Source organism: Artemia sp. Qi Xiang Cuo, chromosome 5 (assembly GCF_049724085.1).
Source record: "Artemia sp. Qi Xiang Cuo chromosome 5, ASM4972408v1, whole genome shotgun sequence".
Taxonomy (NCBI): domain Eukaryota; kingdom Metazoa; phylum Arthropoda; class Branchiopoda; order Anostraca; family Artemiidae; genus Artemia; species Artemia sp. Qi Xiang Cuo.
The window spans coordinates 61380800-61399433 of record NC_142798.1 but is presented as its reverse complement, the minus strand read 5'-3'; the positions used below and the strand labels follow the sequence as shown (position 1 = coordinate 61399433).

The window sequence follows — 18634 nt, the reverse complement described above, 5'->3', positions numbered from 1 at the left end:
TTCACTGCCTCCCTTTAATTACAATTAAGAAGGATGACGTATTACATTCTTTCAGATAACCTATAACATAACAAATATCTGAGTTATTTCAATTAGCCAGGCGAAATTTGATGCGACAGATGTAACCAACACATTGAATATTCCAATTTCTCTGAACGCAAAAGAATTAAGAGCACCACAATTCCTATGGTCCTTGAAATATCTAATAAAATGAGTAATATCTCAATTTTCCTAAATTAATCGAGAAAGAAAATCTTCTTAATTAGCTTGTCCCCCGCCCGATAGTATGGAAAAACTGGATCTTTCTAAAAATATATATTCAGAAGATAAGTTTTAGGAAACAGAGCTCACTTTGGTGGCAAATGAATAAGTAATGTCTGGGACCAGGGGTAGTGATGTATTATCTCAGTAAATTTAGTTGTAGAGTAATTTAAACTGTTATATAAGTAATTCAGTCTGAGGTGAATGCAGTGAAAGATAATGAAATGATTGTTAAACTTCTGAACTTAGAGTAGTTGATCAAATTGTTCACCAAGGAAATGATTTTTCCATTCCTAGTGAAATAAAATTTAACAAATTAAACAAAAGCAGAAAAAAACTCTCTAAAAGAACAAACGAAAAACAAGAAATCTTAAAGATTATATTGAGATACTTGACTTAAATCCCTTTCTACCAGGATGAATTGGGTAGTTGACTTAACTGCCGGAAATTGTGGTCTATTCGGGCAAAGATGCAGAGGGGATATTTAAATGATTTTGGGAAATTTATATGAACGATCGACTGTCCAAAATCAAAATTTGTTCTTGTGCAAAAACTAAGTTCTGAGTTCAGAATGTCATATGGTTGTTTAGCACTAATGTATATGAACTCACGAAACATCTCTTTTTCTTAATTTTATTTCCGTATAATCTAGTGCCTTAAAATTGCAATTTCTGAAAAGTTGCTTTATGCATGAAATATTTCTTGTTTTGGAGCAACCGTAATCCTTGAATAAAAATCAATTATGATTCCACTTAAATGTCCTCTGGTATAGTGATTCGCAAGACGTTATCACCAAAAGTGCAGAGGAATTTCCAAATAATGTAGTGCATCTCAAATTTTTCAGAATCCTTGAAATAAATTATTTTTTATAAAAATGTGATAATGAAAAACCACAAGAGCATCCCATCTTCTTAATATCAGCAAAACACCCAAAGTTTTATATACTTTTCTCAGTGATTGAAAATGTGTGGTAATTTATTGGTTACTTATTTCCAGGTTTGTTACGCTTTCAACACTTAGCATTTCAGTTATAAATGGTTTTGGTGTTTCAGTCAAAAAGGGTGTGGCGATAACATACATAATTTGATTTCATATATTTATTACCTGAATAGATATTAGATAACATATAAAAAAAAGTCTTGCAATACGCGAGCGGGTAAACAGCCACATGACACTCAATACTCCTACTACTACTACTACTAACAACTCACCGCAGCACCTAGCCGCCTGAGGCCAGCACAGCTACGCACGCTCCTCCTCCATCCAAATTGATACTCAATGGTGGTGATCAAAAAGGTAATCGAGAAATACCTGAAAATAACCGGTTTTGCCAACTTCAAACAGCACAAACAGCTTTTGCTGGTTCTTTTGGAATGATCATAAATGTATGATAAAGAAAAGGTTATGTGCTGCTCACGAAAGCCGCAGGATACAGTTAAGTCGGACCAGAAACTTAATGGAGAGAGTATCCAGGGGGTCGACGAGTTCCCTTACCTCGGTAGTTTGATCACCAGCGACAACAGTCAATCAAAAGACATTAAAAGACGTCTCGCCTTCGCGAGTTCCAGTTTTAAAGCCCTTATGCCCATATGGTGAAGTAAGGATTTGTCTCTGCGGCTTAAGACCCGAATTTTCGATATCCTGATCATCCCCTTCACAATCTAACTCACGTGAAACATGGACCCTGAAGGTGGATGACAATCGTCGAATCGCAGCATTTGAAACTAAGTGCCTCCGTCGCATCGCCGAGATCACTTACTTTGATAGAATCTCAAACGTCGAACTTCTCGAGCGCCTTAAAATACAACAAACAATTGTCATGCAGATCCAGCTCCAGCAACTACGATGGCTCGGTCACATACAACGGATGTGTCAGTCCCGTCTCCCGAAAATCATCTTCGAAGGCCAAATTCACGGTTCTCGTCCTCGTGGTCGCCCCCAAAAAGGTGGAAGGAAAACTTTGCACCTCATCGCCCCTCGGTACTTCTTCGCCAAGCAGAAGACAGTGAAGGATATAAAAGCCACATCCACGCCATTACGAAGAAAGAGGCCCCAAGACGACCTTCAACGACGGACGGGACTTAAGTCAAGTAAGTCAAGTCAATCATGAAAAATAAGCCGAGGTAAAACGAACCAAACAAATTGAAAATGATAGAGATGATGATTGGGTTTCGGATTTTGATATATATATATATATATATATATATATATATATATATATATATATATATATATATATATATATATATATATATATATATATATATATATATATATATATATATATATATATATATATATATATATATATATATATATATATATATATATATATATATATATATATATATATATATATATATATATATATATATATATATATATATATATATATATATATATATATATATATATATATATATATATGTATATATATGATATATATATGTATATATATGTATATATATGTATATATATATATATATATATATATATATATATATATATATATATATATACATATATATATATATATACATATATATATATACATATATATATATATATATATATATATATATATATATATATATATATGTATATATATATATATATGTATATATATATATATATGTATATATATATATATATATATATATATATATATATATATATATATATATATATATATATATATATATATATATATATATATATATATATATATATATATATATATATATATATATATATATATATATATATATATATATATATATATATATATATATGATGGGGCATAAAAGATTTCTCCCATTGGGAACATTACTCTTGAAGTACGTTTTCTGCTTCATTCGACAGTATCTAGTCCTTTCAAGACTAGATTATGAATAATTCGAAAAAAAACAAAAAACAAAAAAAAACGCAGCAGTATAAAGGTAACTCTCTGCATCTTCCAATAAGACTTCCAAATAAGGCTGACACTTAACATTATTTATTTCTGAATTTTCCTTATTTGAACAAAATAAGGAAAATTAAGATCGCTTAATGCGTTTTAATATTCAATCTCCAGGTGATTATTTTCAGGATATGTCTCTAAGCTGTGATGTGATGTGTCCATGATATCTCCCTCTAGTCCATTCGGCTACTTCAACTTTTGGGTATTGTAGGAGGATCACCCTTTTGTTGTTAATGAGGGATTAGGGTTGTCACCACCATTCAATCTATTCACAGAAATAAGAAGGGGGGAGGGCACAACTTATTTTTCAAATCTAGGAGGGGGAGGGGGTAATCTTATTTTTATGTGTTTTTTTTTCTCTGCAAAATACCAAAAAAGACTTTTTTCAATGAAAATACAAAAAAGCATTTTTCAAATCTAGGGAGGAGGTACATTTTGAGGGCCGATGCTGCCTGCCACTCCAATTGACACAGCTGTGTCGATATGATACTAAAGATTCGTAATTGTTCATAGATAGATTTGAACACCATAGACACAGTTATAGGAGTTAAAAATGACTGATAGCAATTCAAAAACGACGTTAAAAAAATGTATTAAAGACTATTTTGTAGCCGTGCCATCCTCAAAGTGCTAAAGGCAGAGAAAAGGAATTATGAGTGTTCAAACTGGTTAAGTGGAAACTGGCACAACTACATATATCTTAAAAATTACAAAAAAAATAAGAAATTTAACTTTTAATGGAAAAGGTCTCCATATGGAGTTAAACAGTTTTTGGTAGTAGCCAGTGCCAAGTTTGAAAAAAAAGAAAGAAAAACAGGTAAAAAAATAAGCAAAAACATATGGTACCAAATATCTTAAGAAGGTGTAGCTTCTCTTTGAAGGTATAGTTGTCTTTGAGAATCAACGAATTGTTAATGTTCAAATTTGTACAGACAAAAACAATAGTCAAAAGTAACTAATTATATCCACTTATTTATTTTTATTATTCAACGTTAGCAATACTGAAGAAAATGTGGCACTGCACTAAAAACTTCAGGATTTTGAATTGAACAAAAGAAAAACCTAAAAAATCGTAGTTCTCAGGTATGAACGGACATAACATTGGTTCAGAGGAGCAAAAATGAATTTTTTTTATGTCCATGGTACTTAAATATTACAATGTTCCTCTTCCTCAATAGTTTCTAGTCCTAGACTAAAACTAGGACTAGTTTTAGTTCTAGTTTTAAGACTAGATAGCGGTTTCATTGAGCCAATGGATGAAAAAACATGTAATATATATATGAAGATTCTATAAGATAGTTGAGACTAAACCAATTAGAAAACCTTCAGACGCGTACCATTTTTTTTTTTTTTTTTTTTAAGATTCCATTACCAATTCCCGCAAACTCCGGCATGTCTTCAAAAGACGTTATAAATCGAAAACCAATTTACGGTTGATCTTAAAAAGTAAATGATGAGTTAGTAGAAGTATTTATCATGCGCTAATGAGTTTTTAGATAATTTGAAGAAGATCATATTACCTTTTTCTGTAGACTCCGAAGGCATCGGGTCATCTTCTTTTGAATCAAGGGAAGGACTGGGAGGTGGAGTGACGGAGGGTTTGATTATTTTGTCATTTTCTTCTGAAATAAGAAAAGAAATAATCACAAACCTAATCATAATGTGTAAGACACATAAAGGAAAAACTAAAAACTATTCAGAAATACTTGATCATTCTCTTTTTGTTTTCCTATGACATCCTAGTGATGATAAGGACTTTAATAGGTAGATATGTTACTAAAGCAACTAGGAAAAAGAAGAAATTATCTTAATAGTAATAAAGTCTGTTAGTTTCAGGATCTAGGCTGTATTAGAAACGAAAAAAAAATAGAATAATAATTAACAATTGTTGCCAGAACCCAAAAATTATTCTGACTGAGACAGAAGAGTAGAGACATTACCTAAAACCAGGAAAATTAGTACATTTTGGGCATCTTATGTATAGGCTACTAAACCCATAAACTTTTTTTAAAACTTCACGAACTCAAGTGAGAACATTAAAACCTATCCTCATGAATAATTCGCGTTTATTTCCGTAAAACATCTTTTTGCATCAGGACACAATGTATAGCGGTGTTTAAAAGCAGTGATACATATCATGATGCTCGGGCTTAGCCTACTTATACTTTACTAGACTTGAACCATTTTAGTTACGAGGTTGCGGCTGCGATTCAAAACCATGCCTCCTAAAATGAGTTTCATGGATAAGTTTCAGCACCTCATTTCAAACACCTCCATGTATTTGTAAGGACACTCAGCTTTGTTTTTTTTTTTTTTCTGTCACTTGTCATGTCTCTCTCACTTGTCGAAACAGTAAGCAAATGAAGTTTTTGACAGCACTTTTATTTTTGTTATCTCGTGAAGAAAGCAAAGAACCTTTCTTCTTAAAAATAGTTCCAACAGCAAAGCAACCAGAATGTTACATTCAGATATTCATGTTGGTCATTTGAATTGCTGAAATGGGCAATCACTATTCGATACCTTCTGAATACCAGATAAGTGAATAATTCTTCGATCTTCAAAAATTATAAGATGAGACGTTATTAAAATCACCATAGGGGTTAAGAGCCAATATTTTCTTAAAATGGACGAAAGCTATAAGGACTCAAATTTTATCACTACTGTTAGGTAAATTATACTTTTTTGGTACACATTCTAGGCAATTCTCAACCCCAGAGGAGGGGGAAGGAATTATACATCTACCTAGAGACTTTCCGAAATACTGACTAGAAATTTAAGTGAAAAGATGATTGACGATTGGTACACCAATATTATTGGAAGTAATATAAAAAAAAAAAAAAAAAAAAAAAAAAAAAAAAAAAAAAATTACAGCAGAGTCAATTCTGTCCGAAAAGTTGGGTCACCAACAAGGGGATCAAAATGTCACAGGGGTAACATATGGTTTCTACCAATAGCATGCTTCCGAACAAAGAGGCGGTACAAAATCAGAAAATATTAAGTGACCATATTCAAGTGTTGAGCGATTTCATTTCGAAGTTTCCAATTCGGAATAAAATATCAGCAAAATTGTTATTTCAATCGATAAAAAACTGATATGCGTATGGTGATACGTCATTAACCCGCAAATAGATGCTGGTAACCATACGGTGCATCTAAATTGAAGCCATTGATGTGAAATCAAATGCACAAAATATGTTTGAATTCTGAAAGGCCAGAAAAACCCACGTCAGAGACACAAGGTAAAGCACAAAATTTCAAATTTTTTAAAATGTTCAAGCAGCCAGGAACCATCAAGAAATGAGTAATATTTCCGAAACAGAAAAACATTAGCCAATTCATTAAGTTTGAAATATAAGAATTATATTGAGCTAAGTGTGCACTAAATAAATGAAGAAATAGAAAACTGCTCATTAAAAAGTTGTCTGCAGGCAATAGTAAAAGCCAAAAAAAGGTAAACCGCAACCCCTGACTCAAACTAGCACAGGAATTCCACTAAAACAGGTTTCACAATCTAGGAAGCTTGGTATGACTAAATAATAATTATAATAAAATAAAAAAAATAGGTGAAGGTAGCCAATAGCTAAAATCGGTAACCAATAGCCAATAGGTAACCATCTACCAGAGGGAGAAAGTTGGAGCCTAGAACCGTTAAAGCATAGATCAAAAGCTGCAAAAATACCACCACCCCGTAATTCTAAGAGCTTGCCTTGAAATTAGTAATTCAATTACCTTCAATTTCCTTAGATCTCCAAGAAACTTCTTTTTGAAATTGAGCTTCGTCTTCTATTTCATGCAAACTCTTTTCAAATTCCTCAAGTTTTTCAGGACTTGCTTCCACTGTCCAAGACTGAGATAGGATTACATCGTTATTTGAGGCATGGCGATTTAAATCAATTTCCTTAGAAGGAGGTGCCTGCTTGAGAGGGGTACTATGTGCGTCTTAAAAAAAAATGAAAAAAATGAATAGAATTGACCAAACCACGAACTCCTTACAATAATAGTCTAAGCGCCACTAGTTTTTAAAATATAATATCTGTCATCATTTTCCATGGAGCATAGTAGTTTCAAAATATACTACATCTCCTAAAAACTTACTGCAGCACCAAGACTCATGAGGCCAAAAAAGTGGCGCACGCCTGTCTTCCATCCCAGTATATTTAAATCAACTTTTTATCCCCTCCCATGAACTTTCAATTTCCTTTAAATATTTTCTTATGACATCTTCTCATCCTACTCAAGGACGACCTTCTTTTGGCCCTAGACAGATGGCTGAAAATTCCTCTGGAAAACAACTTGGTCTTTTTAAAAATTAATTTTCAAACTCTAATGCTCTAAGCTTCTTTTTGCATTGAATTCATTGTGATTTTCGACGACTGACCACTATAATTGATACTGACTATTATCACTCATTCCCTCCACCCCCCAACAAAAAAGTCAAATACCGTTTCTGCTTTCTCATAAAGAGCAATAAAATTGTAGTTACCATTCTCATCTTAAAAATCCAAATTTAATTTATAAGGGAACCTCAATAATTCCAATCTTGATTGATCAAATTCCATGATAAATACGATTTTTTCCAGTTCCCTTGTACAAAGAGCCTATGTAATTAGAAGTTGATATCCGGGAGAAATCGTAAACTGGAAGAGTCTGCAATGCCTTTAAGAGTCGAGGCCTCACTTTATTCCTAAATAATCGTTTTCAATATGAGGGGTGAGAACATTCAGTTATAGCTCAAAGCATCCTTTCTTATTTCCCTTCGGCAATAAGATTAAATCTTTAGTTGATAAAAGAACTAGTTGCACTAAAGGGTAAATCTGTCGCTAGGAAACAAGAAAAAAAGGAATTAGCTTTTCTGCAGATTATCGATAGCTGAGAATGGAGGGATAGCAAATAATCTCTGCGCTAGGCTATTAAAGTGCTTGATAGAATTCCCTTTCAATATATCTTTTGTTGTTTTTCAAGGAGAAATATTTTACGTGATCGTTTTTATTTAACTTTGGGGTTTCGATTTCTAGCCCTCGACAAAAAAAAATTGTTACTTGAAAAATAAATTGCATTCCCTAATTCAACAAAAAGAAAATATTAGCAAGCTTTCCTAAACTAACAACATGTATTTACTTATTTGATCTAAAACATTCCATTAAAAAAAAAAGCTATAAAAACTATTGGACAACGAATGTGAATGATGGAAAATTGTGACTGTATTTTCAAATTCAGCATAAAATATACTGTTAGAATTATGAGATTAAAAAGCATAAAAAGAAGTCTATTTTGTTCCTCAGTGGAATTAAATTGAATGTTTCTTATTCTTTGTAACTTTTTTCCGTTGTGTTTTGATAGTCAATTAGTTCGACACCAGTCCAACAGTACCAATTATCTACCTATATAATCGGTTATATCGGTAATCGGTTATAACGGTAATCGGCTATATAACCGGTCATATCGGCAATCGGTTATATCGGTGAATTCCAGCCAATCACTAATCATTAGCTCCTGATCAATTGAAAGACAACATGCAAAGGGTATCTGGAGCATATTATTAAGCATATTTCTCTTTATAGTCAATAGTTTCTATTAAAATAGAGTAAAGGTAGTATTGGTAAGTCTGTTCTGCTTTGCATCGCGGCAGGGGGTTCGAGTTTAAAAGTTCTGGATTTTTTTTCATATCGACACAGTGATCCTAGAATGTTGCAAGAGGGCTCATTCGAACGAAAATTAAAAGTTCTAGTGCCCTTTTTAAGTGACCCAAAAAAATGGAGGACAATGAGGCCCCTCCCACGCTCATTTTTCCCCAAAGCCACCCGATCAAAATTTTGAGATAGCCATTTTGTTCAGCATGGTCCCGTGCTGAACAATTTCTGACCGTTTTTTAAATAATGCTGGGAAATCCGGCACCCCCTTCATAGAAAAGTCCTTTCCCCCAAGGAAACATCCTCCATGGAAAGATCCTCCCCCACAACCCCATACTCCGACCCCCCCCACCAGAAAAAAATCCCTCCTAAAAACGTCTGTATACTTCCCAACCAGCACTATGTGTAAACAATGGGCAAAGTTCATGACTTGTAGCCCTTCCCCCATGAACTGTGGGGGATTAAGTCATCCTAAGACGTATCTATTAGATTTTCGACTATGCTGAACAAAATGGCTATCTCAATGTTTCGATTGGGTGACTTCGGGAAAAAAATGAGTGTGGAAGGGGGCCAAATTGCCCTCCGAATTTTTGGGTCACTTAAAAAGGCCACTAGAACTTTTAATTTCCGTTCTAATGAACCCTCTCACGATATTCTAGGACTACTGGGTCGATACGATCACCCCTGACAAAAAAAAAAAAAAAAAAAAAAAAAAAAAAAAAAAAAAAACAACAACAACACGCATCCGTGATCTTTCTTCTGGCAAAAAAATGCAAAATTCCACATTTTTGCAGATAGGAGCTTGAAACTTCTAGAGTAGGGTTCTCTGAAACGCTGAATCTAATGGTATGAGTTTCATTAAAGTGCTATGACTTGTAGGGGCTGTTTCCCCCTTTTTCGTTTTTGAGTTTTTGTTTTTTAGAGTTTCAGTTACTATTGAGCCGGGTTACTCCTTACTTACAGTTCGTTACCACGAACTGTTTGATATGACTTTTAGGGGGTGTTTCCTCCTTTTTTTGAAAATAAGACAAATTTTCTCAGGCTCGTAATTTTTGATGAGTAGGACTAAACTTATACGTTTAAAATCAGCATTAAAATCTGATTCTTTTGATGTATCTATTGATACCAAAATTCCGTTTTTTTTAGTTTCGGTTACTATTGAGCCGGGTCGCTCCTTACTTACAGTTCGTTACCACAAACTGTTTGATATGAAGTAAAGCGACAAATTAAACATTTCAAATTCCCTCTTCGCACTGTATTACTGAGTACACACATTGCATGGGCTGAGAAGCAACATTGTTTAAAAACAAAAACGAAATCAAAATACTGTCTTCCCAAATTTTGTAGTCAAAATACCAACGAGTGGCAGTTGAGAGGACACAGGCAGGGGTAGGTAAGTAGGCAAGGGAGAGGCTTTACTTATGTAAAACTGCATGTATTTGTAACCGCTTTATGGATTTAGCAGCAAATGAATTGCCAAAAATTGTGCTCTTTAGCCATCCATTCGGGGCTAAAGAACAGCAAGTCACCTCTGAATGGGTGGGAAGTTGTCACAAGGAAGTATTGAAACAATATTAATATTATTATAATAACTATATTACAAGTATATATAGTTGTCAAAAGAAAGAATTTTAAAAATAATATTTAAAATTAGTAAATTAAGTGATTTTAAAAGGCTGTTCAAGAATGAATTGTTTTCAAAATATAATTTAAATGATTAATATAACAGGATGCATAGTTGATAGATCAAATAGTTATTAAATCATAAATGTAGTATTTTTATTGAGGCGTGTTAAAGAAGGAGTTGAGTGTGGTGTGTAAAGAGAGTGGTAGCAGGGTATATGATGTTGTAGTAGTGTTTTGTTTTTAAACCCCTTCTGAGCTATATGTTAAGTTATTTTCGTTTTATTTGTTTGATTATCCCTCCTCCATATCATGCTGTGGCATCTGGAGGGGATGTGCCTATGCTAAGTTCTTTGTTAATAATTGATATTAAATAAATATTGGAACTTCAAGAGGGAGGTTAAACACTGAAGCTTTGACTAGATTGTGGTGGAGGATGAGCATGCAGAGCTATGTTGGCCTCAGGTGGCTTGGTGCTGCAGTGAGTTGCTAGAAGTAGTGGCAGAAGTAGAAGAAGTAATATCAACAATTAATGTTTTTACGGAAGGTGATGAGTCTAGGGATACGAAGGGCTAAACTCAACGTAGGAAAAGAAAGTTCATGTTCTTTTTCTATTCCTACAGAAATTTCTCAACTTTATCTGACAGATTAACGATTGAATAAACTCAGTTTCAATAATAGTCAAGCATAATGTACGGTTTCCGATGAGGTTATGAATGGCCTCTTTGCACTTGAAAAGTGAATTATATGATAGATAATTGGGCGGACCAAAATGGGAGGCGCTTTACGAAAAGGCTTCGAGATAGACTATCTTTCTGACTCGCTGGATCTGACCATACGAAAAATATTTCAAAAATTAAGGTTATGAGTTGAAGCTGAAGTGAATTTTCCAAGAATAAGTAATTTTTATATATATGCAAGAAATCAAACAGAGCAAAAGATATTTTCTGTCTTTGCAGAACAAGGCAAAGAAAGACGCTATATAAAACGCCTAACTAAGACGTTTGCCAACAAAGATATCTAACATAAAAATAAGCTCAGTAAGGGATTATACATTTGATGCTTCTACAATGAAACTGTATGAATTCTCAATACTACTTCTACTACTACTACAAATAAAAAAAAAACAACAACAATATAATCCTGAATTATTTTTTTGCCAGATGACTGATACTTTAAAATCGATACTTGCGATAAATCTCCTTTTTCAGTTTTTTTCCCCGTTGTTTGTTTTATGGACTTAACCAATCTGGCCTCTGGACAGTTCAACTGTGTAATTTAAGTAAACAAATTATGTACTGTACGATAGCTGTTTATGCAATGTGTGGCAATGTTTTCAGTTCTGTTTTGCTTGATGCAAGGACATAGATTTAGAGTACTGTGGCAGTTTACGTAATTTACGTACGGTAATTTCTCAGCAATAGAAAAAATTAATCAAATTCCGAAAAAAATGACGGTTGGGAAATTCATGATCGGTTTGAAAATCATTTGGGTAGCAGACAGTTTAGTGCCACACCTATGAAGAGGCGGGGGGGGGCGGGGGTTAGCTCAGATGAAATCTTTACTTAAAATTTAAGAAACGGTCGATTACAAAGGGAAGAGCTACCCACATTCCGTGGTCTCCGTGCAAGGGAATTTTTAGCAATTTTAGCTAATATCAATACGGATATATTTAAAAAAAAATAGCCCAAATTTCAGAATCAGTCAGCCAGCCCCCCCCCCTCCCCCTCTTCCAAAATCCATTATTGGAAAACAATCTCTCATGGATCCTCCTCATTAATGTCTCCCACTATATTCTCGTTGATGGAGATAATAGGCAAAATTGGGATAGCGTAAATGGTAGGCATAGCAAGAAAAAAATAATTTGAAAAAATTGATTGCTTGTTTACAGTGTGGCTCAAAGCTCATCAAAATATAGCAATCTTGACGGAGCACTAAGGCTAACATTCAAAGAAACAATATGAAATCATGAAAGTGAATTATATTAAAGAGGGAATTATATTAAAGAGAGAAAGTGAACTTTATTAAAGAGGCACCACGATCTGTAGGTTCCATTTACTATGGAACTACAACTTTCAATTTATGGAACTACAACTTTCAATTTATGGAACTACAACTTTCAATTTTATGCAGTTGATTATTTTAGTTGTGTTGATTTAGACTTTCATTTTAACTACTCAACACCCGCTCTTAGTCAGTTACTTGTTTTACTCTGAATTTCAATTTTGATTTAATTTTTTTTAATTCTAGGCATTCGATTATTGGAAATATATTGATTTAGAGCGCCAATTGAATTAACCAACACTAATATATTTACACATTTAAGATAATTAAATTAGGGTATTTCTGTTTAGTGAATAAATGTTAATTTAAAAATTAAAAATTTTAAATCTTAATTTAAAAATTAAGAAACAAAAATGAAACTTACTGACTGAAGTGAAGCATCGCTCTTCGGCTTTGACCTTGTTTTCTTTGTCATCGTCACTAAGATATTCAAAGTCAGCTTTGGTTGCTTCTAAAGACTTGTTCATTCTATCCTTAACAATGTTTGCCGCATCCAGAATTATTCCCGATATCTGTTTTTGTACCTGATCAACAATTATATCTTTTTCTTCCCCAACATACTTCTGTTCTTCTCGCTCGTACACTGATTCTTGAGATTCTTCAGGTTTCTTTATTCTTAGATTTTCACTAAAGATTTGATCATCTTTCTCTGTTCGAATATCTTCAATAGATTCTGATTCCTGAAAAAAAATTCGTTTATTTTATAATAAATGTTTTTATATTAGGTTTATCAACTTCTATGCCTTCTATAGTCTACCTATGAAGACATAGTATAGCTAAAGGATTTATTTTAAATTCTATTCTATTTCCCAGTACATTTTTGTCACATTGTCCGTCATTTTTTTTTTTTTTAATTTTTTTTTTTTTAAGGCAGAAGAAATTTTGCTCACAATTTTTTTAAAAAGCAAGACATGTTGAAAATGAGTGAAAAAAAGTAAACTTTAAAACCAATTTTAGTCAACTAACAAGGTCAGATTTAAATGCAATTCACAGCGATATTAAATAGAGTTAGGATAATAATATAAGGTGAGAATTAGGTTATTTTACCTATTTTTTTTAATAAAAAAATCTCACCTTATCATTTATCCTGGTAATACATGGACGATTTGCACGATTTGCATTACTCTTATGATGTTCCTAGCAAAGAGCAGCGTTCGAAATCAAAAGATATTATTCGTATAAACAAATATATTTTCAATGTTACTTTATAGTCTACACATCTTTTTTCATTCAAATTTCGTCTTCTACATATATGTTAATGAAATTAGAGATGCATTACCTTAATTGAAGTTAGTACTTAATCCTTGATTGAAAGACTAGCCGAAGAGTACTTGTTTAAATTGACAAAAGAAAAATAATAGTCCTATAGTATCAGCTTGTTATATATTTTTATATTTACTACAGGTGTCAGTTTACTTCAACTCTCATTTAATCTGTTATCTGATTACTTATGCAAACACATGGATTTCCTTTTCTTTAATATTTATTGTTTGCAGGAGTGAATTTCCTCAGTTTCAGAGACTCTTTATGATACAAACTTCAGATAAAAAAAAGTAGGGGGATAGAACGTTTCGCCATTTCTATTTTTATTTGTGTTTCATCAAGGGGTCTTTAAGAACTCAAGGTGAACAATAAACACAAGGCAGAATAACAAATGCTTCAGTGTGGACGCATGAAATATGTGTTCCTGATGTCTTCAAATATCATACAAGAAGAACACGTGTTTTAAGTTTGGCTAAGTAAAAAGTATATTTAAGTCAGCAGAGCTATCCAAGATTTAGGGTCTCTGTTCATCCAGAGTACAGGCCCAAGTCACATATACCACTCTTCCATGATAGTTATACAGAGCCGGATGAATCACTTCATTCAGAAGGAACCGCATGTTTGGTACCACCTCGCTTTGTTCTAAAAATTATCCTCAAAATCCGTTATTGAAAACGGATAGTTAACCTTCCTCTTCTTTCTTCAGTATCTATCCTTCTGTCCCATGAATAGTTTCTATGGAGACCTAAATCAATTATCTGCACGGATAAGTATTGCCTCAAATACCCTCTGTTCCAATCTTGCTCGGATTCTTTTACTCTCTCATCAAAGCTGAGAGCTGAACTACCTTCTATGTCTTCTCTGTACCCATCATTCTTAGTTTTAATGTCCAGGCAACGACACTTTCCCTACTTCTTCAGCCATATCAGCTTCTACCCCCTGGTAACTTGAGTAACATCCGCTTCTTTAAATATTTTTCTATAATGGCATTTACATTGACTTGACTAAATTTATTCCGGGAGAAACTGAATAAGAAGGGGAAATAACCTTTCAATATTATGATTACATGCATCGGTCAGAGTTCCGTAATATTGAATTGTTTTAAGTCCTTGCATAATCTTTTACAAAGAATGTGGTGCCAATGTGTTTTTTATTATTCCTGTAGCTTTGGTTTGCGCAGTTGACTGTATCACGGCAATTGTAGAATCCAGATAAAGGGTAGCGTTTAATTTAGTGTTACAGTCCCAAGAATTAAAAGTCTGATGGTAATTAATAGCTTTGCAAGTCGGTGTTAATTCTGCTACCCATGTTAAAGTATCTTCCGGCATGTTGTCTCTCACCATATGTATGATAAAATATCTCGTGAATCAGAAGTTATTGCTATCTTAGAATAATGTCACTTAGAATTAATGTGGTTTTGTATCGAAGTCTTAAGATATTGCGCAAGAGATTCCTAAAATACATAATTTACTAACGCAAGGCAGGCATGTCTGCTGAGGGCCTTCAAACTCATACTTTCTCCCTCAAATTTAAATATTTTTAGGATTTGTTCCTATAATTACTGATATTTCCTATAAAATTCACCTACTTTGGAAGTATTTTCATTCAACACTGTCTTAGATAGTAGACAAAGAACTTCATTACATTTTCGATTCATTGTCCTTGATTTTAGCATTTTTAAACTTCTGATTTCACTAAAATGACCGAGAGTCATTCCTTACCAGTAGCTTATTACCAAGCTTTTTTTTTCTGCGTGATAGCTTTTAGAAGAGGCATAAGATAGGCTTCTGTTCTCAGAACAGTTCTTTTGATACCAAGAAAGCAACAAAACAAATTTTATCATTCCAAGAAAATTGAAAGGGAGATCTCCAGAAACATAAAATCAATCACAAAAGATAAAATAAAATAAATAAAGTTGTTGGAATCTAGCAGAAATACAAGTTACAATGGTTATACATAACGTTGGGCTGAAATCCTGAGCTGGTAAAATTCATGTAGATTGGTGATGAAAAATACTTGAAGCATATAAAATACAAAAGGCATTGTTTTCTTTCCAATTCTATCTAAAAAAAAAAAACCTTATTTTGTTGCCGTTGTTGGTTTCTTTTTTCTTTTTCTTTTACAATAAGCATTTTACTAAAAAATCGTTTAGGCTACCATAAACACACAAGTTACATCTTAATTCCATTTTTTATAATTCCAGCTTACTGGGGATATAAAATACACGTAGGTGCCAATTGGAGGGAAGGTAGGGGGAGCAATTTCCAACAAGATTTGGAAAAATGCTTTTAATTTAGTTTTTTAATAGAAAAAAAAAATAGAGAAAGAACGAAAAATGCAGTCTAGTAAGCAGTCTTACAAGTCTAGTAAGACAGCTTCAAGTATTAAGGTTTAGTGGGCTATTACCAAATACATCGATAATTAATAGAAATACATACTATAAAAAAGAAAATAATAAAGAATATTATAAAGAGCAGATTTTGGGACAAAGGCACGGCATAGCAGAGGTTACTCTAGTAGAGGCACCTAAGTCAAATCAAAAATTGGGAAAACGTACACATAGTAATGCATCTGGGGTTTCAAAAAAATACCCCCCCCAGGGTTGGGACTGAATGATCGTGGGTTGTCAGAGCTATATATGCAGAGAAAACTATTCACTTTGGTTCAAGCTTATTTTTGAAAGAGGTCACAGAAGAACTAGCGTCCACAAGAACCCTGATGTCCGATATTTGGCATTTTTCACAAACTATGTGGTTGAAGATGTGAATCTTCATAGTATGGGGTACCTTATGGGATTTTGAAATAGAAAGCACAGCTCATTGATATAATACTTGTGTTAATATAAATTTTGAAAAGCTTAGATTAAAAAAAAAAGAAACAAAAAATAAACATAAGCTATCTTCTATTAGAATCGTCAATGAACTGTCGATTATAAAATAAAATGCACTATTTGGGTTGTCGAGGTAAATGCAGACATATCTCAAAACCAACGGACAATAGATGATAAATTCATCTTCCACACCCACTTAATATACACTTCATTTTGATAGGAGTTTAAAATTATTTTTAACTGACAAGTGACTTTTTGACATCGAAATATAGCCGACTGACCGTTAACATTTAGAAGGTAGAACAACTGAGACACGTCTTTTACACTTAGAAAGCCAGCTTTTTCCTTCTTCTTACAAATCCATGACAAGCAACATAATGAAATAGCATCATCGGTATCCAAGAGCCCATATCCTTAGAGAAAAATATTTCGCTTTGTATAAAACTCATTTCAGAAAGACGTCATGGAAAGCTTACTTTTCCCCAGGAACTTTGCTATGGGAAATTTAGCATTGTTCACAAATTATTTGGTTCAGCAGCCGACATCATCTTTTTTCTTTAGTACCATAAAAACGCTTTCTTCATGATTAAAGATGGAATTAGAAAAAAAGAGATAGACGATAGTTAGGTCTTTCGTTTGGACTATTTTTAGTATTTTTCCCCTCAAATGTTATGAACTACATGAAGACATTTTCTTTTTTATTATTATTTTATTTTTACAAGAAAACTATGTGAAAATGTTGTAAAACAAATGACTTTTAAGAATACTAATATGCAATCATAAATTTTCTATTTCTTTTGATTCCTGCATAGAAAGTTTTAAATTAACTACTGTGCAACCGCTTGTAGGACAATTAAATAAACAAATAGTCGCCCCGAAAATCTGGCCCAAAAAAGACCTAACAATTGTACTGTCCGAAAGGTTTAAGACTTACATTCGTGAGTTTTGGAACAAAGGGACCCTATTGCATAAACAGATAGATGTGGGATGTGGATCACCCAAAATAAGGTCTGAAAATAGATAATTATTTTATGATCATCTTGAAACTTTGTATTTTTAAGTCCTTGGAGTATATCTTCACAAACAAAAATTGTAAAAGGGAATACTTGTTCACTTGAAAATGGAGCCGGAAAAACGACCAAGGGACTGAGCCTCTTGAAACTTACTACCGTAAGTCACTTGGCCAAAGAAACCCTAATGTATTTGTGGGCTTTTGTCCCTCGAAAGTACTGCCCAAAAAAGAACCAATTTTTTCTGATCAGCTTGAAGCTTATATAGACTAGCTATATATAGACTAGCTTATATAGACTGATCAGCTAGACTTTGGGCCAGGATGACTTTAATACAAAAAAAAAAAAAAAAAAAAAAAAAAAAAAAAAAAAAAAAAAAAAAAACTCCCGAAAATGGGGCTGAAACAGGGGCAAAAATGTCCGTATGGTTTGATACTTACAACCGTAAATGGGGCATCAATGGACCAAGGGACCTTAATGAGGACGACAAGTTTGAAAAGAAAAAACAATGTTAGAAAAATACAAAAACTGTATTGATTCGTGACCCAAAAAATGGAAAATTTATTTTTTATATATCGACTTGAGTCTTATACGGAATATAGACAAGGCTTAAGAGAACAATGAAAACAAATTTAGTTCTAATGATTTCTGATGTACTGAAATTTCCTTTTTTGAAGACAACAAAAAAAAAGAACTAATCTATACTATGTATTTACTTAACCAAATTAAGATACAACAATGAAAAAAGAAAAGGAAAAAAGATGGGAACGTTCTTTCAACAAAATAGTAGAGAACGGTACGTCAAAATAGTAGAGAACGATACGTTTATATTCAAGTTGGAAACATTTTTAATATATATGGCTTCATTGGTAACAAGAGGCATTAAATATCTATTTTTCTATTTAGTGCAGGGCAGAAATGAAGAACAGCGGCTTTTGGCTAACTGAAAGTTGCTCTATTACGTGAATGAAACTATTAGAAATGGGCTTAAACT

At 33.0% G+C, this 18634-nt stretch overlaps 1 protein-coding gene across 9 annotated transcripts in view; it reads right to left on the bottom strand.

The window, feature by feature from the left end:
* Window positions 1-18634, bottom strand: part of LOC148952344 (uncharacterized) — a 363983-nt gene that overhangs the window by 39420 nt on the left and 305929 nt on the right. For 8 of the 9 annotated variants that reach the window (XM_089089795.1, XM_089089797.1, XM_089089798.1 and 5 more), the window contains 3 exons: window positions 12902-13217; window positions 6950-7159; window positions 4741-4842 (listed from right to left, as the gene is read on the bottom strand). In XM_089089795.1, the coding sequence (XP_088945921.1) occupies window positions 4741-4842; window positions 6950-7159; window positions 12902-13217 (628 nt within the window). The remainder of the gene's footprint in view (window positions 1-4740; window positions 4843-6949; window positions 7160-12901; window positions 13218-18634) is intronic. The other variant, XM_089089796.1, reaches the window with a different exon arrangement.